This window comes from Ctenocephalides felis, unplaced genomic scaffold (assembly GCF_003426905.1).
Source record: "Ctenocephalides felis isolate EL2017-DRISC unplaced genomic scaffold, ASM342690v1 CF-g0.4_SCAFFOLD_03571, whole genome shotgun sequence".
Lineage (NCBI taxonomy): Eukaryota > Metazoa > Arthropoda > Insecta > Siphonaptera > Pulicidae > Ctenocephalides > Ctenocephalides felis.
This window is the reverse complement of record NW_020539725.1, coordinates 7,415,289-7,440,707: the sequence shown is the minus strand read 5'-3', so window position 1 is coordinate 7,440,707 and position 25,419 is coordinate 7,415,289. Positions and strand designations below refer to the sequence as shown.

Below are 25,419 nucleotides of genomic sequence, written 5' to 3'. Positions count from 1 at the left end.
TTCTCAATCAACTATCCTTTAATGTTCCAAGGCTATCTTCGCGTTCACAATTATTTTTCAATTATCCCACCCCTAAATCTAATTCTCTCTTAAATTCGCCAATTTTACTAATGTCCTCTAACTTTAACTTAATTAATAATGAAATAGACATTCACAACACATCACCTAATCAAATAATCTCCATCTGCACAAGCTAATCTTTTTATTTTCTTTCAAATATCTTATTATTTTCTGTTTATAAATATTATTGTTACATTCTGCATTATATGAAATTTTATCTTAGCATTTTATGTTACTAACTATATATTGTAATTTTGTGTATATTTTAATTGTTATTCATTATGTCAAATAATTGTATTTTTGAGTCCTCTTGGAGAAATCTGTGGGCTATATATTTAAATAAATAAATAAATAAATAAATAAATAAATATTCAATTTTTTGTATAACTAATAAAACTTTGTATAACGATAAATGAGAGATGACAAAATATAATGGTGCATGGCATCGTGCCTTAAGGCAAATTGCTGGAACTTTTCGTACCAGAATTAAATATTCGTGGAGAAAAGCATCAGTGGTCACTAAATATTTATCAATGATCAATAAAAATAGCTTTAAATATTTTCAAATAGAAAATAGAAAATAGATGTCGATGAATCTATCTGAGGATTTATTTCTTACGATTAGTATAACGCAAATGCAAAAGATATTTTTTTAAACTGAATTGTAAATTTAAACTTTATATTTAAACCATTAAAACTATGCAAATTTTGGAATTTGTTTGAATCGTATAAGTGAACTTTAAAAATTGAAACTCGTAGGCATGGAACCCAAAAAATTGTAACAAACCCAGAACTCGTTTTTAAAATCGCTATAAAATATATAATAATTAGATGAGCATATATATGATGATTATTTTTGATCGCCAAATATTTTCTTTTTGACTTTTTCCTCTGCATCTCCGAAAAAGCTGGACCTACCTTCCCAAAATTTAAATTAATCCTTCATTTTATCAATACAAGTAAAATGTTTTTGGCACTTTTTGCTCCGTATTTCCAAAACGGCTGGACCTGTCTTTGCCAAGAACTAATCAGCACGTCTTCCCATCAATAGAAACATCGACCAAAAATTGTATTCGCACACACACATACAAATACATCAAGTTTTTCTAAGGTATGCAAAATGTTTAGAGGGCTTTGAAACGTAAAGATATATAAAAATTTTCATTTTTGATTTTTTGCAAGTACTATAATATACCCTTCGAGAAGTTATAGGCTGTATAAGAACTCGGTAAACTTATAACTCACTCATAAATTAATATATTAATATATTAATATAAAGTAGATTATTTACGCATATTAGTAAGTTTCTCTCACTAACCTTTTATTATATTTCAAATACTTTTTTTCAGATTCTTCTAATATTATATTCATATTAGATATTTTTTGAAGTACACTCTCATAAATGGAAATATAGAAGTAGCGTACATATTCGAGTCAGGTATTTTATTAATACATCATGCACAATCAGAATAATACGTGTATTCGATTCCAAAATTTTCCTAATACGATTTATAACATTGCATTATTAATATCGGCAGCGCCACGTATATTGCAACATATCATCTTACCTCGCTTCCTATATCCTTTATTTAAATATGCCAATAGAAAATATATAATCCTCCCGAGGATAATACTGTAGCATTTCATATAACACATAGAATATTCGGAAGATATGCTAACTTTCATGCTCCATAAAATATCTTAATACTTTTATTGAATTCAAAATGTCTTTTTCTCTTGTTCGCCGTTTTCTCTCGGCTCAGCCAGTAAAGGTCAAACGGTATCAGACGAAGAAAATAAGAAATAGAAAACTATAGGTACCTACACGCACCGAATAAGATACAACATACAACGTATATGTAATGCAATAATAGAAATGTAAATTTTATTAAAATTTTGGTGAGGTACGCTTTCCGAGGTAAGCGTACCAGGGTCGGATTAGAAAATTGCGAGGAGCAATACACATTCGAAGGGTTTCTAAAAATATTAGGTATATGGAGATTCTTTGAACAGCGAAAAGGATTTTGTACTTAATTAACTTTCCGACCTAATTTGCTAATTTGATGTTTTCTCAATATGCCAAGTCATTCTGAATCGTTTGACACCAAAATTTAACAAGTGGGGTGTGTGGCATCGTGCCTTAAGGCAAATTGCTGGAACTTCCTGTACCGTAACGAAATGCTCGAGGAATACTGAATGTTTTCAAATAGATTATTATAAATATTGTAACATTGACTAATATTTATATAAACTGAATTGAAAAGTTGAATTTATTTGTTTAAAGTATATTAGAAATTCAGTCAGAATTAAAAATAAAATCTGATTTTTTACGTTATACAAAAAAATTTTTTTTGAAAAAAAAAAATGGAAAAAAATAATTATTTAGAAACAATTTTTTTTCAACAAGCAGAAAGTTCTTTGCATCATTTAAAGCTTAGTTATCTCAAAAACTACCATTCTTTTTACATTTAGCTCTGTATCTTCGAAATGGCTGGGCCTACCTTTGTCAAAAACTAATAATCACTTCTTCCGATCATTACAAATTGAATGTTTTTTAGATCATTCAAATCGGATACTCCGTTCTCTCAAAAACTCGATTTCTATTTTTTGCACTCTTTGCTCTTTATCCCTGTAACTTCTGGACCTGCCTATGCCAAAAACTAATCAGCACATCTCCCTATCAATAAGAATCGAATGTTTTCTGAACCTTTCAAATAGGTTGATCCGTGCGCCCGAAAACGTGACTGGAAATTTGTATCTATACATACATACACATACACATCCATTTTTTCTGAAGTATGCCAAAATGTTCAGAAACCTTCAAAAGGTCGAGAAATGTAAAAATTTTCAATTCCGATTTTCGGCCCATTACAATAACTCACCCTAGGGGAAGTTAAAAAAGTGCGTGTATTTTTGCGAGCCCAAATTTGCGACAGTTTGCCAGCTTTTTCTCAAGAATATTTGCACCGATTTTGAAATATTTAAAAATCATTAGTTGCGTGAGATATTTGGCCTAGCCGTTTTCTAGAATTCATAGAAGACTCCAAGCTTTTTAATAGTGATAAAGTTCAACTTTTTAACTTCCCGTAGAGTAAATTATAGTAATCGCAAAAAAATCGAAAACGAATTTTTTTATATATCTTTACGTTTCAAAGGTTTCTAAACATTTTGGCATACATTAGAAAAAATGAATGTATGTGTGTTTGTGTGTGTGTATGTTTGCATACAATTTTTTGTCCACGATTATCAAAACACGGGTCAACCGGATTTGAATGATTCAAATAGCATTCCATTTGTATTGATTGATAGACGTGCTGATTAGTTTTTGACTAAGGCAGGTCCAGCCGTTTCGAAAATACGGGACAAAAAGTGCCAACAGTGGTATTTCAGTTTATGAGAGAACGGGAGCGCCTGGTTTAAATAATTCATATTTCTCTTATATTATATTGACTGACTGAAGAATTGATCAAATTTCTAAGTAGGCATGTCCAGTGGGTTCGGAAATGCAATAATAAATGTTTAAAAATAGGCCATTTGGCGGTCAAAAATAATCATTAGGCATATGCACATCAAATTGTCAGTTATTAATTTCCTGTAGGGTAAGTTATTGTAATCGTCATGAAATCGAATTTGAAAATTTTTGCTTTTCTTTTCGTTTTGAAGGTTTCTGAACATTTTAGCACGCCTTAGAAAAAGTGGATGTGTGTATGGATACAATTTTTCGTCCACGTTTTCAGGCGCACGGATCAACCAATTTGAATGGCTCAAAAAACATTCAAATCTTATTGATAGGGAGATGTGTTGATTAGTCTTTGACAAAGGCAGGTCCAGCCGTTCCAGAGATGAGCAAAGTGTGCGGAAAATAGAAATCTACGTAAATATACGATTTGAATCATTCTGCTTGTGTTGACGAAATGATTGCTTTTGGGGAAAGGTTTGATTTAATTTAATTTTTTTTTAATTTCCAAATTTTTTTTTTCAATATCGAAAATAATTCGGATAATAATTTTAATTCTAGCCTAAGTTCTGAAGCTCGCTTATATATTTCAAATAAATAATTTTAACTATGCAATTCAGTTTATACAATTCTTATAAATATTAGATAATGACCTTAATTTTTAATGCGATTGTTTAAGTTTTGCTTATTTACTTTTCTGTAAATATATAACGTCGTCATCCAATTTATAAGCTCCTATATTTTGTTATTCAAGTAATAACAATGAAAGTTACAGTACTCATAATATTAATTAATATATATATATAATATTAATTAATAATTTGAAAACATTTAATATTCCTTGAATATTGCATTACGGAACGGGAAGTTCCAGCAATTTGCCTTAAGTCACGATACCATACACCACTAATTAAACTTCTAAACACTCACTAATCATACCTAAATTTTGTCCAGCGGATTGATTCATTCAATTTTTATGAATGTGTAATATAGAAATTGTTTATTATATATTTTTGTACAGAGTGTTTATTATTAATACGCATGATTTTGCAATCTCATACAAAATTTTGCTAACGTTGCTAATGGCATTTTCTTATGCAATAATGTGCGGTGATAAACACTTTGAGTTTTAGTTTCAATTATAATATTATATAGTTACATAAACTGTGATTTTTTATTTGTGATTAAAAATAAATAAATTTGTGTTCAATGAGTGAAAAGACTGAAATAGAAGTTAAAGGTGGGTGTGATAATATAAATATTTTGTGTGTCCATATTACTTTATATTAATAAATTCCGTAAATATATTGTAATGTAGCGTAAAGTATAAATTTCTAAAAATGAAGTGAATTTTTGGTAGATTTATGAAATTTATTTTCATAATGGCACATCAGATCGACTGAAAATCTTTATAAGACCTTGTTCTGATAATATTTGTTTATGTTTTTACTGGTTAACTTCCCGCAGGGCAAGTTATAGTGATCGCAAAAAAATCAAAAATGAAAATTTTTATATATCTTTACGTTTCAACGGTTTCTGAACATTTTGGCATACCTTAGAAAAAATGAATGTGTATGTGTGTGTGTGGGTGTGGGTATGTGCAGATACAAACTTTCGTCGACGATTTTGGGAACACGGATCAACCGATTAGGTTTAAAAAACATTCGATTCGTATTGATAAGGAGTCGTGCTGCTTAGCTTTTGGCAGAGGCAGATCTAGCCGTTCCGAAGATACGGGGCAAAAAGTGCTAAAAACGGTAACTCAGTTTTTAAGAGAACGGGGCGTCCGATTTTAATAGTTCATAAAACATGTTACATCTGATCTAAGATTTAAGATCTGATTAAATTTTTGGGAAGGCAGGTCCAGCGGTTATGGACTATCAATAAAAATAAGTTAAAAAATTTGGCGGTCAAAAATGCTTATTGGACATACGTACATCAATGTGTATACATTTGTAACATTTGTACATGTGTAAATTTTTTTTGGGATGATACGGAAATCAAGATTTTTGATTACGGTACGGGAAATTCCAGCAATTTGTTTTAAGACACGATGCCATGCACCCGATTAACAAATAAAATTAGAAAATCTCAAGTCACCAAAATTGGCGTTATATACATTTCAGGCGTATTATACAGACCTTCAGGTGTCCTAGACCTTGACGTCAAGGCAAAACAGAGTGAAATATGTATTGACCTTAACAGTGCTAAAAAAACATTATCTCACATTTTTTTGAAATGATGAGCTTTTAAGTCTAACCAAGAGCTTTGGTACAATATGATCATCTTTTTGTTATTGTGATTAATTTTTTACTAATTTTACACATTTAAACTTTGAAACCGTAACCGTGAATAACATTTCTAGGACCACAATCAGAAAAAATAATACAAATCTGGTAAGTTTTCAAAAATTTCGACTTTTTGTTGAACTATGAATTTAAATTTATAAATTGGTCAAATTGAATGGGCAATATATTACTAGCAAAAATCATGTCATATTGGTACTCGAATTTTTTCAAAAATGTAATTATCAAGTATTTTAACATTTTACGATCCTAATTAGATCCGCCAATTTTTGAGGAAGCTTGCCAACACACTTGAGTACATTTTTTGAAGGAGGGCTTCTCAAAGTCGACCGATTTTTAAAATTTTAAATTCAAGGGTCAACAAAAAATCTTAACGCTTGAAAACGTGTGACAACTGTCTTATTGTTTTTGATTGTCGTTATAGAAATGTTTTTGACTATTACAGTTACAAAGTTTAAATAAACAAAGTTAGTGGAAATTAACCACAACAACCGAAAAATAGTCACCTTCAATTTCATCAAAGTTCTAGGTTTCACTTAAAAGCTCATAATTTCCAAACAACGTATGATAATTTGTTTTATAATTTTTTTATTACAATTATTGTCAATACTATCACGACTATCATCCTCATTCGGCTTGACGTCAAGGTCTGGGACACCCTGTATATACATTTTCATAAATATTTATAGTAGCAACCAGCATTTCGTAACTAAATCTTACCGATGGCATCTGTTTTTTTATATGTTGTTATATATAATTTATGCTCCCACTGCGTTCATATTTAGTTAACCAAGAGTGAAGTACCTAATCATAAATAATAGAATTTAATTAATTCAACCTTTCACCGAAATCATATGCCATTATCCTTCGGCTGGCAAATAATAATTTTGGAGAATGTTATCTTCATTAGCTTTAAGCATCCTTCAGGATTATTTTGCATATTTGGCATTCAAAGCGTCGGAGCAAAATTTTGCAAAAACGTACTGTCAGCAATTAATTTTCCACACATTGAATATTATATTTTAGATATGATTAAATCTTTTTGTATAGTAAAATTTGGAGATATAGTATATGTATAAAAAACTTTAGATTTACAATTGGGGCTTTTAAAGCACAAAGCACAATGTCAGTGACCATTACATTAGATTTTTCTGTTTAAGGTTGAAAAATATTCTTTAATTTTTTTTGGCTAAGCTTTCGACTTAAAAAGCAATAAATGTTGATATTTAAACTATAAGTATGTCAGCATTCAGCACGTTCCCACTAGAGAGTTCTTAACAAAAATAAACATGATTTTGTAGTAAGTTATTTTCTGATAAGTTTTGATGTCCTATATTACTATTTGTTTGTAGTGAACATATGTATTTAATTTTATAGTGTAACTTCACTGCAAGTGAACATTAAAACTAGCTGTAAGTGGAATTCTGTCTTAAGGCAATTAGGGCATAATGCTTTAAGGCAAATTGCTGGAACTTCCCGTACCGCAATTCAAAATTCGAGTAATTAAAAATAATCAATAATAATAATCAATAAAAGTTGATCAATGATTTGAAACTTTAAATAGAATTTTGATCCATATTAAATCATTCTATCTTAAATCATTACTTTGAAATATTTTAGAAATTCTGAACTTTTTTTCAAAGCAATCGTACTGCTTTAACTGCATAAAGACGAAATATCAGAGCGCGTAAGCGCCGCGTCGCCGTCTAACGTGTAAACATTGGTACGGAACCCATAGGAATGTAAACAAAATTTATACTTATTGTTAAGATCTCTATAAAATATCTGATAATTTGATGTGCATATGTCTAATGTTTATTTTTGACCGCCAAATGGCTCATTTTTTTACTTTTTCCTCCATATCTCCAAAGTCGTTGGACCTTAATTATTCAAATCGGACCCTCCGTTCTCTTAAAAACTGAGTTACCGTTTTCGGCACTTTTTGCCCCGTATCTTCGGAACGGCTAGACCTGCCTTTGTCAAAAACTTATCAGCACGTTTTCTTATCAATACGAATCGAATGTTTTTCGAATTATTCAAATCGGTTGATCCGTGTTCCCGAAATCGTCGACGAAAATTTGTATCCGAACATACATACATACACTCACACACACATCCATTTTTTCTAAGGTATGCGAAAATGTTCAGAAGGTTTTGAAACGTAAAGACCTATAAAAATTTTCATTTTCGATTTTTTTGTGATTACTATAACTTGTCCTACGGGATATTATTTATGGAAATGAGTAAATTTATAAAAGATAATTTCCACCTGTAAAAATATGTGTTGAAATTTATTCATTACAAAACTATAGAAATGTCATGACATTTTGTTTTTATTCAAATCCGATGCCAATGCTCAGTTGATTTCCACAAAATAAAAGATCAATCCTAGATGATCATTTAAATTGCACACAATTACGAATCCAACCTATTCCGAAATTGCATGGAACTCGTATGTTCATAAATAATAATTCCCGAGTATAATATCAAGTGTTTGAATTAGGTTCATTTGTGTCCATGGACTGCGACCGCCGCTGTTCACGACTAGTTCCTGAAGTCTGAATGGCGGTTGCACCGTCTGTGGTACTTTCCTTAATGAACCAATTACGTATGCATGTTACACAAGATACGACATGTACACGTTTTGCCCACTTTACCCACTTTGCCCACTTTGCCCACTTTGCCCACTTTGTCAGCGTTACCATCACCACCTACCTCCTCGGTGATTATTCACAGAGACGACGTTTACAACACGGTCTCCTTTGATATGATACTGAACTTATATGATATGGATAATGAATTAACTTACCCAGATTTGATTTATTGATAGTTTGGAACATTTGGGGCCAATTCTCCGTTAAAATAAAATTATCGTGGCGACGCTTTGTTACGGCCTTATCTTTGTATAAATTGGTAGTGAAAACTGTAAAATAACATGCACTTATGATTAAATTGTTATTTTGATGTTTGTTCATTTTTTAGGTTGGGTTTTATGTGTTTATATGATTGCACAACACGAATCTTTTTGACAGTTTTTACTACCAATTCATGAGAAGGTAGGATCGTAACATAGAGTTGCCATAACAATTCTATATTATCGGAGAATTGGCCATTTTATTTCTAAAAAAAAAACATTTTAACATCTTTAAACTTAAAGTTTCTATTGGAAAACGCATGTTACTAGTTGCCCCCGTTACATATAGCCTATATGCATGTGTGTGTGCGTATTTTTGTATACAATTTGGAGCAAATATGAACCGATTTCAATGATTCATAAAACATTTGCTTCGTATTGACGGGAGTGTGCTGAATAATTTTTGGTAAAGGTAGGTCCAGCCGTTCTGAAGAAACGGAGCAGAAAGAGCAAAAAGAATCAGTTTTTGAGAGAATGATATATCGGATTAGAATGATTTAAAAAACATTCGATTCGTATTGATTGAGTGAATAATAGATTACATTCTTGTGAAGGCAGGTCCAGCGGAGATACGGAGCAAAAAGCGCAGAAACAACCAGTTTTTTGAGAAAATGGCACATCCGATTAGAATGATTTAAAAATATTCGATATGTATTGATTGAGTGAATAATTGATTACATTTTTCTGATGGCTTTTCCAGCGGTTTCAAAGATACGGAGTAAAAAGTGCAAAGATTATCAGTTTTTAAGAAAACGGCGCGTCCGATTAGAGTGATTCAAAAAACATATTGCTTATGTCGACGGTGCGAAGAAATGATTAAGTTTTGTTTATTAACTTACTGTGAAGTAAGTTATAGTAATGAGCCAAAAATCGAAATTGTTGCATTTCTTCACGTTTCAGAGGTTTCTGAATATTTTGGCATACCTCAGAAAAAATGGATGTGTGTGTATTTTTTTGTCCACGTTTTTGGGCGCACGGATCAAACAATTTGAATGGTTCAAAAAATGGATTCTTATTGATAGGGAGATGTGCTAATTAGGTTTTGGCAATGGCAGGTCAAGACGTTTAGAAGATATAGAGCATAGAGTAAAGAAAAAAAGAAATCGAGTTTTTGAGAGAACGGAGCATCCGATATGAACGATCCAAAAAAACATTCAGTTTGTAATGATGGGGAGAAGTAGTGATTAGTTTTTGGCGAAAGCAGATCCAGCCATTTTGGAGATATCGAGCAAAATGTACAAAAAATTGCAGTTGTTGAGAGAACTAAGCGTCTAATTTGAATGATTCAAAAAGCTTTCTGCTCGTGTTGACGAAACAATTACAGTAAAAATTTACAGAAAACAGTTACAATATTCTTAATAATCTATTTGGAAACATTTAATATTTCTCGAATGCTTCATTACGGTACGAGAAGTTCCAGCAATTTGCCTTAAGGCACGATGCCATACACCACTAGTTTCGTTTTCGTTCTTGTAGATAAACATAGAGAACGGTTGTCGCCCAAATATAAGCACTTATATTATATTGTATATATGAAGTACGACGATGAAATTTACATATTCATAATTATTTTAAAATATTTAATACAATTGTTATTTATTTATTTATTTATTCATAAGCAAGCCGTTATCAATAATAATAGATATTATTTCAGGCTCTTATCAAGCTTATTCATAATTAATATTAAACAGATAGTAATTTTATAATAATAGTGCACGAATTTCGCTTCTGAAAAAATAATGTTACCAGCAGAAAAATGCATGGGACAGTTAGAATATTGTGTTATTTAAATATTGGTCTGCAGAAGGCTTTACTGGAAAGGCAAGGCAAAAAATTATTCGAATAGCTCTTTTCTGAAGCTTAAATATTTTAATTAGTTCGGATGAAAAACTCCAGAATTGGATGCCGTATGAAACGTGAGAATAAAAGTTGCTATAATAAACTGAAAGTAAGCAATTTAAACCGAGTTTGGGTTTTAGGGTGCGAGTTATTACTCATAGATAAATTTTTATTGATGATTGATTATTTTTATTCCTCGAATGCTTATTACTGTACGGAAAGTTCCAGAAGTTAAGGCACAATGGCATGCACCGTTAGTTATATTTTGAGCTTAAAATGATCAAAGGACTAAAAAAACTAACTTATTCTACCACATGCCATTACTGAATGAATTTCTTCTGCAATGCGAACCATTTTCGTAACCAAGTTATCAATTCGACGTTGGCAATTCCGCAATTCGTCTGGAAGTTTCTTCGGGATGTCCAGTTGACATTTTGGCGAGCGCTGTTTCCGTTCCTCAAGCGAAGTACACTAAAGTCTGAAACGGAGCACCAGATGTTACTACAAATCAAATGCGATCTCTCTCGACTGAATAATACACGATTCCGACGATTCCGACGATTCCGAGTATCCGTTTTCGAAACTTCTACTCTTCACGAGAACCAGATCGTTCGTTCAGTCTTATATAGTCGACGATGTTACGATAAAATCAGACAAATCGAGATAGATTTTCTTCCGATTGATAGACAAAGTTTAGATTGAATATTTTAAAACTTATAGACAAATTTATGATTGAAATTGTTTTTTGTATTCTATTGGTGCACACATGGTGATATGTAAAAAATAACTTGATATAAGTGGCATTTTGCCTTAAGTCAAGTTGCATGAACTTTGCGATACTTGTAAATAATCGACTTAATCAGCAAGAATAGAGATGTAGGAGAAAACTTTAATGTTTATTTCAAGTATAAAGTTCCTGATTTCATTACAAATTAATCAATACAATTATCCAATTGGTAACATAGGTCCACAAAATAAAAACAGTTTTCCAATGGCAAATTTTTTCCGATGTAGTTTTTACCGCCGAACACGAATCTAAAATCAAAATTGGAGGCCAAATTGAGAGAAAAATTAACTAGTCGTGCATCCTTTTTCAGTTTCAGTGGTTTTTGAACATTTCGGCTTAATTTGCATGTATGCTTGTGTGTGTGCGCGCATGTATGTCCGGATACAATTTTTCGTCGACGATTTCGAGAACACGAATCAATCAATTTGAATGATTCAAAAAACATTCGATTCCTATTGATATCGAGACGTGCTGATTAGTTTTTGGCAAAGGTTCAGCCGTTCTAAAGGGGCCGTTCAAGTATTACGTAAGCACTATAGGGGCGCGGGGGGGTTGTTGATTTGCTTATTTTGGGTTGACATGGGGGGCAGGGAAGTCTGGATGATGATTACGTCATAGGTAGTATTTTTATTTTTTTGCATTAATTGCAAAATGTTGAACAATTGCAAATACTTGAACGATCCCAAAGATATGGGGCAAAGAGTGCCAAAAATCGTAATTCAATTTTGGAGAGAACGGAGCGTCCGATTAGAATAAATCTCAAAAATTATTTATTGAATAATTCAAGAACTGGTGAATTCTTGGGAAGGGAGGCTTAGCAGTTTCGGAGATCCAACAAAAAGTAATAAAAATGATATTTGGCGGACAAAAACGATCATTAGATATATGCACATCAAATTATCATATATTTTATAGATATTTTAATAATAAGAACAAATTTTGTTTACATTTCTATAGATTCCGTACCAATGTAGCTCCATTATACTGCGACGCGGCGCCCACGCGCTTCGGTATTTCGTTTTTACGCAGCTAACGTATCGCGATTGCTTAAAAAAAAGTTCAAAAGTTCTAAAATAAGAAATAAAAAAAATCAAATTTTTCAAAAAGGTCAATTCTTTTCAAAAATTATAAAAATTTTAAAATCTATTTTTTCAAAGTTTAAAAAAATTTAATTTTTTGTACAGGAAGTTACAGCAATATGCCTTAAGGCACGATGTCTTGCATCACTAGTTTCTAAAGATATTGTGTGAAAATTAGTTTCTCAGTTTTACTTTTGGATATAATATTGTGGAACTACGTAAACTCTGTAAAGCATATCAATCTATCAGGACCTGGTGATTTATTAGTGTATTCAGGAGTTTCGCAAATATAGGAGATTATCATATAGTCCCAACGACCAACACATATATATATATGTATATTTATATATATATATATATATATTGAATGGTAGAGTCTTGGATTTGTGTATGTATTTTGTAGAGTTTCGAACAAGAATCCAAAAATAATACAAAATAAAAAACAAGAAAAGTTTTTAAAAAACAATTTCTTTATTTAATTATTTGTTTATTGTCAACGTTTCGGAACTAGGTACGTTCCATCTTCAGGACATCTGTCAAGAAACATGATCTTGATGAGATTTAAGCAAACAATATGTTTAAGAATAGAAAATAGATTTTTCTTAAATAATAAATTAATTGTAACAAGTAATAATGTACAGAAATATGATAATATGATCAAAAAGAAAATGATAAAAATAAATGAGTGGATTATCAGAACAGGATATTAAAAATGATAGAAATTTTCTGAAAGTTATGGAAAATTTTTTTAAGAAAGGCTTAATGATAAAATTGAATTAATTACCTGTATGTTTGAATATACGTTAGCACTTTTTCACTAAACAAGAATTTTTGACAAAAAATGAATTTGTGAGTTATTTTTCCGCCGAATAGTTAACTAACGAATACAATATTATTTGTTTTCAAATAATAATTTAAAAAAGTAATTTTAATTTACAATTTAATTAGTAATTTTGATTTACAAAAGTTAACTATTCGGCGGAAAAATAACTCACAAATTCATTTTTTGTCAAAAATTCTTGTTTAGTGAAAAAGTGCTAACGTATATTCAAACATACAGGTAATTAATTCAATTTTATCATTAAGCCTTTCTTAAAAAAATTTTCCATAACTTTCAGAAAATTTCTATCATTTTTAATATCCTGTTCTGATAATCCACTCATTTATTTTTATCATTTTCTTTTTGATCGTATTATCATATTTCTGTACATTATTACTTGTTACAATTAATTTATTATTTAAGAAAAATCTATTTTCTATTCTTAAACATATTGTTTGCTTAAATCTCATCAAGATCATGTTTCTTGACAGATGTCCTGAAGATGGAACGTACCTAGTTCCGAAACGTTGACAATAAACAAATAATTAAATAAAGAAATTGTTTTTTAAAAACTTTTCTTGTTTTTTATTTTGTATTATTTTTGGATTCTTGTTCGAAACTCTACAAAATATATATATATATATATATATATATATATATATATATATATATATATATATATATATATATTGTAGAGCTTCGAACAAAGAATCCAAAAAGTAATGAACAACAACAGAGTTTTTTTAATAAACCATTTCTTTATTCATTTACTGTCAACGTTTCGGAACTAGGTATATTTCATCTTCAGGACATCTGTCAAGAAACCTGATCTTGATAAGATTTAAGCAAACAATATGTTTAATAAAGGAAAAAGAAGATAGATTTTCTAATTAATAAAAATTTTATTAATAAAAAATCCATCTTTTACCGTAGATACTGTATTTATTCTTTCTGAATTTCTTATGCTGATAAAAAACTGCAATACGTATAAAGCTTATGCCAAGACCATAAATGGAAGAACATTAAATAGAATATTAAAAAGTGTAGGATAGGATATTAAAAAATTTGGAACTTAAATTGTACGCGTGGGTACAGGGCAATGTCTGTCGAGTCATCTAGTATATATACCATTAAATTTATGTTTTCATTTGTGTGAGAAGAATTTGTCTGTTCATTTAGCAGTCTTCATATAAATTAATATGTAGATATTTGGGAATGTTCGTAAATTATATTTATGTATGTTCGGATCCTTATCTATGGTTCGGATATAATTTTCACTAACGTTTTCAAGAGAACGGATTACGAAAATATTTTGGTATGACGAGTCGATTAGGTTATTTGGGAAAAGCGGGTTCGGCAGCCTGAGAGATCCGTAGGAAAATGTGAATAAAATGGATATTCGGTGTTTGAAAATAGCAAAAATATGACAAATATCATACATATGCACAGATAATCTGAAAATATGCTTCAATAACTTCCTAGAAACTTTTGAAATTAAAGAAATTTTCGTAAACATTACTAAATGTTTTTTTAACTAGAAACGTATTGCTTTTTTAATATAATATAAAATATATTAATAAGTACCAAAATTATTGCGCATTAATTAATATTTGATATTGCTGTAGTTATGAATAGTAACATCCAGAATACTTTTTCTAGGTACAACAAATTATGACAATTTTTTTATAAATTTTTAAAATATGCTTAAGCTATTTTATTTTTAAATCCGTAAAGTCCATTTTTCTTGATTATTATTTGTTAATATAGTTTAAAATTATGCATTAATCTTTAACCAAAAATTGAAGAATATATCAAAGAACACTTGATTGAAGAATATTGTAAATTATATCTATAATAATCTTTTTGAAATAATTACTACGTTGTAGTTAAACAGGATTTAATACCACTTTATGAACTAGAATTTTGTGAAATATCTATTACATAAAATCGTGCTGAACTTTAAATCCATTTCGAAACTATCCTTGTAAGTATCAGCAATAACTCGTTTCGTTCTATACGTGACTTTTATCTTATTTACTCATAGCCTCTGTCGATGTTAAGGACCGATAATACGTTTACTTTAGCTCCTTATATAAGTTTATTTATCGAGCGGTATCATGGAAAAAATGCTATGCGATGATGAAAATCGAAAGAAAACACCTCTCGTCATTTTTTCTTCCAAGGATCGAAGTTCAACGTCGTCGCATTCAATTTACTGTAAATATTTTATCTCTTTGCAAGAATAAGTCGATCACGTGTATTCTTTTCCTAGCCGGTCCTTAGTTTCGAATTTTTCTCTTTAGACAAATGAAATCTATTCATAATATGAAGTTTCCTTTCGTTGTCGAATTGTTTTCAATCCTGGTATTTTGTTTTGCTATTTCTGCACTATATTTCTATTTGTAACTTTATCACTTGATTTTGTTTTCCGCCTGGTACATAATTAATTATTTGCTAGTTGTCCATTACAATTTTTCCATTTATTTTCCAGATGAAGAAAAAGGTGTGGTGCAGGCAGTAGGCGTTCCTGATCCATATTATCCAATAGCCTTACCATTTGACCAGGACTTCAAAGCTAAATATGTATTTTATCACCGGCGAGGAAAAACTTTTCAAGAGAGGCTTTACGTGTTTTTGGAACATCCAGGAGGTTGGATGTGTTTTGTTTATCATTTCACTGTGTAAGTTATTTAATTAAATTAATTGACTAGTGATAATAAATATTACAGAAAAATTGAGCAGGCCTGAGAATATTGAAAAATTTCAAGTTTGGACAATTTTACCATAAATGCTTATATGGTTTATTAAACTCATTTAGTAAAATGTCGACTACCAACTCGGTAAAAAGGTCCACCACTATTATCTCGAAAAGAAGAAAAGTTAGGAAAATTTTAACAATATTTGAAAGTAGAGGGTTAAATGTGTATAACCAGCCTTAAATCCTCTTTGTCAATTTGATAACGAAAGTATTCTTTTCGTTGTTAGATTTTTTTAAAAAGCATTGTTGTTTGATTTTTTTGAGCATTGTTGTTCAGTTTACGATACCGAATGCAATTTTCAAGTATACGTTATTTAATTGTTGCAACTTTTTTTTAAATAACCTATAAAATAGCTTATATGCGATTGGGATAAAAATACCCACCTTAACCTTTAAAGGTGAATTGTGAAATAAACTATTTTTTAAAGATAAATTCAATTAATAGTTGTTCCAACTCTTTTGACAAATTTCCATATAGATTGTATGGAGTGTGATCTTCATCAAAAATTGTTCAAAAAATTTTAATTTCAAACAGAAATTTTAGTCACTTTATTTGCAGCATCATATTTTAATATAATAATAAGTCTGATTATGATCAATTAAATAGAATTACATACAAAAGCAAGATTTATGATAGTACTTAGAGTTGATATTTTTTTTGTTTATCATGAAAATACATATTTAGATTATGATTTCTAATTTTAAACCTAATAATTAAACTGCAACGTTGATTAAATAATGTAACTATCATTCCATAAAACCTCTTTAAAATTATCAATTTATCAAAGAATGGTGCATCTTTTTGCCCTGTGGTTGTTCCCCTTTTACCTTGCCTATGGGATAAAAAGGACCAGGTCACAAATTTTTGACAAAATAGCATAAAAAACTAAGTTTTGCAATGATGAATTAGCTGGGAATTTTATTGAACATGATAGTTGTTTGATGTCGTTTGATATGTGTAATTTATTTTAATATAGATGGTTTGGTTTTTACAGTATAATTGCTATAGGTCAAGTTGAACCTTTGTGCCCCGCCCTACGTTATTAAAAATCTTGAGCAATAATATTGGTACAACTACAGATTTATCCATTTAGGTTATGAGTAACGAGTGAATTTTAATAGTTATTCATATGATTATTTTCTTTTTATATCTGGCCTGTTCATTCATAGGAAGTCTTTTAAATACATTTTTAATATAATTAGTGAATATCGAAATTATTTCGCTATTATGACAAATTTTAATTTTTTATCATTTTTGTGTAATGAATTTTTTTTTGCTATCAATTTAATAATTAATGTGTAATTCAATTAAGAAATTACAAAAATTTAAAATGAAATCCATAAATAAGTTAGTTGTGTAGAAGGAAACTTAATGGATTGATATTGTACTAGAAATGATATGTCCAATAGTTTCATTTTTTTATTTAAAATATAAACAGTAATTTAAAAATAGCTTACAACTTTCAGATTGATAATAATAAAATATTTAGAAAACTAAGTATAATATTAAAATCTAATAATAAGTATTAAGTCTCAATTCACATGTTCTTTATTTATCTTCTCGTCTGCAAACAAATTTTTAAACTTCATCATTAAATTTGGAAGTTATCAAGACCTGACTTATGTAAATATTGTCTCATTGAATTATAAAGCAAATAAAAGTGTTCTGTCTGTTACGAATAACGTCGCTATATCATCGTCGATGAATTTTTAAATAATTTACATCTAATTTGATACAAAATTATATGTAATTTCAGGTTCATGGTTGTTCTGGTGTGTTTGATATTCAGCGTACTTTCCACGATCGATGAGTACAGCGATTTTGCAAATGAAACATTGTTCTGGATGGTAAGTTGAGGTTAAAAATTCACAATAAAAACTAAAACAGTAATTGATAATAATTTTAAGTGTAATTCATAACTATCAAACTTATGAATTTGGGATTTTTGCTTCATGATTTAGAATTGATCAAATTTATTAGAATCTTTTCAGTAAGACTATTATATTGTACTTGGTCGCAGAAAATTTAATAACACTTTTCTGCTAATTATAAAGAAACGACTCGGCCAATCGACTAGCAAAACTAATCGAGTCTTTTCATCGAATGGCTTTTAAATTTTTGAGATTAGTACAGTCGTTTTTGAGAAAATGTCGTCAAAAAACGGTTTCACATATATGCATCCACATATACATTATTCAAATTTGATCTCAAACGCTTCACATAATGACTTGACAAGTCGAGAAAACATAAAACTAGCAAATCCAACCTGTCGAAGGATAAATATTTCCTTGTCGATTCATATTTTTTTTCATATTCACTAATTATTTAAGTTTCATGTATATTTGAGATTAATCTGCAGAAAGTTTTCTGCTCTTGAAAATGCCGAAATTTACTAGAATCTTTTCAATAAACGATTATATTATACAATATATATTTTAATATTGATATAGCACTTTTCAGGTAATTGTAATGAAACGGTTCGGCCGATAATCTCGCAAAATTAATCAATGCTAATCCAATTTTTGAAATCAATTCAGCCGTTCAAAATAACTTGAATGAAACGTCTAAAATTGGCCTCAAACGATTAAGAGCGACTTTTATCGTTGAGAAAATATGAAATTTGGATTTTCTAGTGAAAACAAATTCCTTAATAAAATTATTATTTATGAATTTTTACTTATGAAAATAATTACAAAAACATACACTGAAAACCGTAAAAAATAGTACATTTTTATAAAAAAAAAATCACTTCTTATATTATTCTTCTTATATCATTATTTGTATTTTTATCCAATGTATTTTTAGCATACACTCACATACACAAAGATACTTTTTCCTATTTCGGTCTCAAACGATTCAGAATGACTAATCATTATCTTCAGAATCATTAAGAAAACATAAAAGTAGTGAATCGGATTTCTCGGCGAAAATGGTTATTCTTCTTTCCGTAATAAATAAAACATCTAAAATGTAACATATTTTAATAATGCGATTCTCATATTGGTTGATAAGAGCCTGTAATAGTATTTATCATTATTGATAAAGGCTTGCTTATAAATAATTAAATAAACTAGTTGTAAGTGGCATTTTTCCTTGAGGCAATTTGCATGAACTTCCCGATATGCGTGAATAATCGATTTATTAAATCGATATGATATGTCTGTTTTCCTGTCTACTTATTTGCCTGTCCACTTGTCTATCCATCTACTTTTTCACTTGTTTACCTGCTACCTATTTGCTACCTGCTAACTTTTCTACTTGTTTACCTGTAGGTGTCTACCTGTTTACCTGCTTACGAGTTTACTTGTTTATCTATTCACCAATAAACTTATTTGTATAGGAATCAGTAATATTGATTTTTAAAAATCATATTAGAACAACAAATGTTTTTTTTTTTATTTTTCTTTCTTTCTCAAAAACTGTCTTTTTTGCCATTTTTGCTCTGTACCTCCGAAACGGTTAAACCTATCTTTGCCAAAAACTAATCAGCACGTCTCGCCACCAATACGATTCAAACGTCTTTTGAATCAACCTAATCAGATTCTCCATTCTTTCACAAACTGTAAAGCCATTTTTTGCACATTTTGAACCAACCAACCAATCAACTGAACCAACTTTTTGCAAAAACTAATTGGCACATCTACCCATCAATAGGAACTGAATGCTTTTTGAATCATTCAAATCGGTTGATCGGTGCTTTCGAAAGTGTCGATCACACACATTCATTTTTTGCAAGGTATGCCAATATGTTCAGAAACAGTTGAAAAATAAAGATTTTTTGCGATAAAAATAACTTACTGCGGAATGTTAATAAATCAAATAAATAAAATATTTAAACAGATCAAACAAGTGTCATTGTTACTTTTCTGTTCAAAAACTCATCAAAAATAAAGTCGATGCTTTTTCTTCACTGCATACCTTCTTTTACTAATTACAACATCAAAAGAGAGCAAATCTAAAGGAAACAAATGTTTTATGTAATAAATTAAAAAGTGCCCCCATATAAACTTTAATTCTCTATGTCTGTACATTGCAATTTATTGATGTCGTATATAAGAATTGTACCCTCCTAGAGAATATTAATTATAAAGGAGCACAAAAGAAGTCGCCGCCGGCAGTATAATGCCCTTCAATAACTCATTATTTTTTTGCTTTATGTAAGCATTATATAGAACATGACTGTCAATTTATTGTATTCGCTTTGAAATAAAAATCGACTCCGTAAAAGATTATTTAAAATGTGATTTTGATATAAAATATAACCAAGAGCAAAACGGGTTCATACACTAATAGGGGCTCCGTAAAAATAATTATAAATTATATATTATTAACCAGTTAACTGTGTCGTTTACATCTAGCAGTGCGCACAGTTTTGTGTCGTCTCTGAATTGACCCTTTATTTTACGTATATATTCGTCAACCACAGAGTAAGTTGCGCTGGAACGGATATAAATTTTGGGTTTATTTTTCAAAATTCAAGAATGTTGTCTACTTCATTTTACTTCTTTGTTAACGTAAGCATATATTAAATTCGTATTGAACTAAAAACGGATTAAATTCAATGAAATAATATACATGTATATTAGGGTGTCCCTTAATATAAATGTTTTCGAATTTTCATTCTCTCGAGGCGTTGAAACGCCTCCAAGTTGAAAAAAAATTCCTCGAAAGTTTAGCTCTTAATATTAATTTTAAGATAATCCGCACTTAAACTAAAATTTCTAAATTTATTTATGATCAAAATAAGCAAATACAATGTTATACAATGTTATTCTAGAAACACCTGTCTCAAAGTAGCAAAATTCTAATAAAACGAATGGAGTTTTAAATTTTACCCATGTTATTTTCGTTAGAAACTTATTCTCGAAATTTTGATTCACCTATCGCTATGTTATAAATGTCTAAAAAAACAAATGGAATTGTAGATTTTGGCCATGTTATTTCCCTATGAATCTTTGACTGGAGGGCGGACTATCTTAAAATTAATATTAAGAGCTAAAACTTTTACATTTTTTTAACTTTCCATAGGGTAAGTTATTGTTATCGTCCAAAAAACGAAATTAAAAATGTTTACATTTCTTCATGTTTTGAAGGTTCCTGAACATTTTGGCATACCTCAGAAAAAATGGATGTGTGTGTGAGAGAGAGTGTGTATGTATGTATGGATACAATTTTTCGTCCACGTTTTTGGGCGCACGGATATACCAATTTGAATGGTTCAGAAAACATTCGATTCCTATTGAGCCAAGGAGATGTGCTGACTAGTTTTTGGCAAAGGCAGGTCCAGCCGTTGGCAGTTTTTGAGAGAGCTAAGCATTCGATTTGAATGATTCAAAAAACATTTTACTTGTTTTGACAAAATAATTGCTTTTGGAAAAAAAATGTTTAAATTTTTTAATGAAAAACAAAAATTATCATCAAAATAAATAGTAGAGAATGTTACTTAAATAGTTGAATTTTAATTCAAGTATATTATTTTCACATTTCTGGAAGTTCATGCAGTTCGTCTCCCACTTCTCCATGACGAGTATATTCGTCAATTATAGTTAACTGTTGAATTAGACGTATATGTCGTAAAAAAATATATTTTTAATTGTTAAAAGATTTTAAACTCATCAATGATATATATTGAAACTTATTATACTTATTAATAATATTTAATGAAATCAACTTATCTATTAATTAGCAAATCAACGTGAGTGCTCAGTGAAAGGGTCCAAAATGGAATCGTTTTTTCTTTACTTGTATAAATGAAAATTCACGAAAAATAAAAAATGTAAACAGTCTTCATGAAACCTAGGTAAAATTAACTAGGTGTTAAATTTTTGTTTGATATGTGTAAGTAATCGATATGACCTGAATAATTTTTGATATTTAGAATATTTTACATTGTGACGATAAAATTTCCATATACAGAAAATAAAATTTTCGTTTTCCATTAATACATAATCAAAGCGATTTCCAATTGTAAAAATTTATATTTATATGTATCGTAAAAACATATATTAATGAGCTTTTATAACTAAATCACTTTTTGTAGGCCTTTAATATTTTATGACGATCAACTTTATTGCTATGCAATGTTTTATTACAATCGTCAAAAAAGTGGGGATATAATAAAAAAAACTAATCAACATGATTGCCAACTAAATCTAAAAAATCACTAAAAATCTTTCGAACTGTTTTTAAAATTGGTTCAAGATTTTTAGCCAGAAAGTTAACGAAAAATGTGACGAAAAGTCAAATTTTACACACTCACTCATACTTAGTGTCTAACTATTCAGAATGACTTAAAGCATCGAGAAAAAAAATGATTTTCTGGCAAAAACATAAACTTTTCCCACTGAAAGTTAATTGTGTGACTTTTAAACCCTAATCTGTATTATCATATTGCTTTATCCTGCCACATAGGCTCCTTTAAATTTATTAAAATGTTGAGTGTATGTATATTAAGCACATACTTATGGATGGCTCCATTAAGGACATTACACCATTAGGTTTAATTGCACAGTATTACTTGAAGAGATGATGGAAACATGAGATGAATGAATATATCACAATTATGTAAGAAACCTTACATTACAGAGACTCTACATAAATTTGCATCATTTGAATTATGAATACAGTTTAATTACATATCGAGCATATTTATAAGCGCCATTAAGTAATATGAATTGCTGAAGGCATATGGTAGTCATCTTAAACATTTATTTTTATCTGCCCAATCGCTTGCTCGATACTAGACAAACTGCATTTATATATCGATTAATAAACATTATAATAAATTATTATAATTGAGTAAGATATTATTGAACTATAGATAGTAATTGATAAAAAGATTTACAGAATACGAAGATTCTTCATATACCTATATACAATATGAAAGTGAATCTCAAGTAGTCTTCTATTAAATTTTTTTACTTAAATAATATTAGTTCAGAAATAATAGTGTAACTAACTAGTGGTGCATATATCATTGTGATTTAAGACAAATTGGTGGTACTTCCACTACCGTTTTTTAATTTGATTTTTTTGAGAAATTTGAAACCCATTCTGTCGAAAATATCGAGGAGACTAAAAATCTTGGTATGGAACTTAGATACAATATTTGTATTAAGTATTAAAATTTATAAAAAATATCTGATAATTTAATGTGCACTATTTTTTCTGGTTTTCTGCTAGACCTGCCTTCTCAAAAATTTAGTCAATTCTCCATTCAAATGAAATATTTTTTGATCATTTAAATTGAACGCTCTGTTCTTTCAAAATTAGAATTGCCATTTTTTGAAGCCCCCAGTGTCTTCGGAACCACTGGACCATAAATCGAATGGTTTTTGAATCATTTAAATCCGTTGGTCCATTTTTTTGAAATGGTAGACAAAAAATTGTACCGCTCTTACATACGCACATACACATTCATCATTTTTTCCTAAACCTTTGAAACCTAAATATATACAAAAATATTCATTTTCGATTTTAATATCATATGGTTTATATATGAAAAATAGTGGTTGGCCATTGGGTTCCCTTTCGAGAAAAAACCTTAGGCTTGTGAGATGTGGGGTATCAAATAACTATTAAAAAAATTATGACTAATTTCCATTACTCATAATGTATAACTAAATAAACTTTGCAATATTTTTGAACCTAATATTATACAGTATTCCTAAAATATATAAAAACGCAAAAATACAAGTGTTATACATACAAAGGTCTGAATTTAAAGAAAGAGTCTAATATGAAAATAAAGAAAAATTTAAAACAAATTAAGTGAAGACTTTGCTTTTGCTTAATGACAAAAAACTAAAAAACTAAAATATATAAAAGGTACAAGAACAAATGAATACAAAAATAAAATGATGATTTAGTTTTAACTTATTCTATACAATTTCAAGATGCTAATAAATGATAAATGTTACATTTACTGGTGTCTTCAAAAATAAAGCTTATTATTATAATATATGTATCTCTTATTATAATGTAGATGTTGAAATGTTTATAATCTGCTTTAGGAAATATTCCTTGTTGTGTTCTTTGGAGTCGAGTATATAGTACGTTTGTGGTCGGCCGGTTGCAGATCAAAGTACATGGGATGCTGTGGCAGATTAAGATTCATTAGAAAACCCATATGTATCATAGGTAATACTTACATCATTCATATTTATTTATATATGCGATTAAAATGAATAAAATTCACAAAATTTATAATTTAGGCTTTTTTAAAGTAGATGGATTTTATTATTTTATTATTTTATATTATTTTTTTTATTATTATTAAATTATATGAAAAAATTCTTAAACTTTAAAACGCTTAAGTTTTTTTTTTTCATTTTTTCCACCTAGTGTGAAATTTATATCTATATAATTTGAGAGAATCCTGAACAGTGACCTTTAGATTTTATACCCATCAATAAGGTCACCGTACATTCCGGTTTGAAAACAGCCTCTTACATTAATAAATTTAAATTTTTATTTTCTATTGCACAAAAATTAAGAAATTCAGGGAAACCAACAAACAAGCGCTAATTTTTCAAGTTATCAAGAAAATGTTATGCGGATCAAAAAAGGCTCCAAAGCTAAAACGTATATAGATAGAAAAATATAAACTAGTGGGGCGCATGGCATCGAGCCTTAAGGCAAATTGCTGGAACTTCCTGTACCAAAAAAAAAATTTTTTTCAAAAAGATTAACATTTTTGAAAAAAATTACTTTGAATAAATTAGATTATTGAGAAACTATAAATTTTTGATTTTTTTTTACTTTTTTCGAAAAAAGGCTTTTTGAAATGAAATATTTTGGAAGTTCTGAACTTTTTTTCAAAACTGCTTTAACTGCATAGAGACTAAATATCGAAGCGCGTAAGCGCCGCGTCGCCGTCTAACGGATAAACATTGGTACGGAGCCCATAGGAATGTAAAAAAAATTATACTTATTGGTAAAACCTCTCTAAAAGATCTGATAATTTTATATGCATATGTCTAATGATCATTTTTGACCGTCAAATGGCATTTTTTTTTTACTTTTTTCATTAGATCTTCGAAAGCACTAAATCCGTCTTCATGAAAATTTAATCAGCTGTTCATCTTGTCTGTCAATACAAGTAAAATGTTTTTTGAATTATTAAAATCGGACACTCCGTTCTCTTAAAAACTGAGTTACCGTTTGTGGCACTTTTTGCCCCGTATTTTTGAAACGGCACGTCTCCTTATCAACAGCAATCGAATGTTTCTTGAATAATTGAAACCGGTTGAACCGTGTTCCCGACGTCGTCGACGCAAATTTATATCTGCACACACATACATTCATTTTTTCTAAGGTATTCCAAAATGATCAGAAATTTCTGAAACGTAAAGATATATAAAAAATTTCATTTTCCATTTTTTGCGATTACTATAATT

The 25,419-nt window shown here is 29.4% G+C and overlaps 1 protein-coding gene across 1 annotated transcript in view; it reads left to right on the top strand.

Moving 5' to 3' along the window:
- The window catches only part of LOC113384795 (potassium voltage-gated channel subfamily KQT member 1-like), a 69,291-nt gene that overhangs the window by 32,465 nt on the left and 11,407 nt on the right, over positions 1-25,419 (top strand). The window contains 3 exon segments of the mRNA XM_026622554.1: positions 15,754-15,943; positions 17,778-17,868; positions 24,034-24,160. Coding sequence (XP_026478339.1) covers positions 15,918-15,943; positions 17,778-17,868; positions 24,034-24,160 — 244 coding nt within the window. The 5' untranslated portion in view covers positions 15,754-15,917.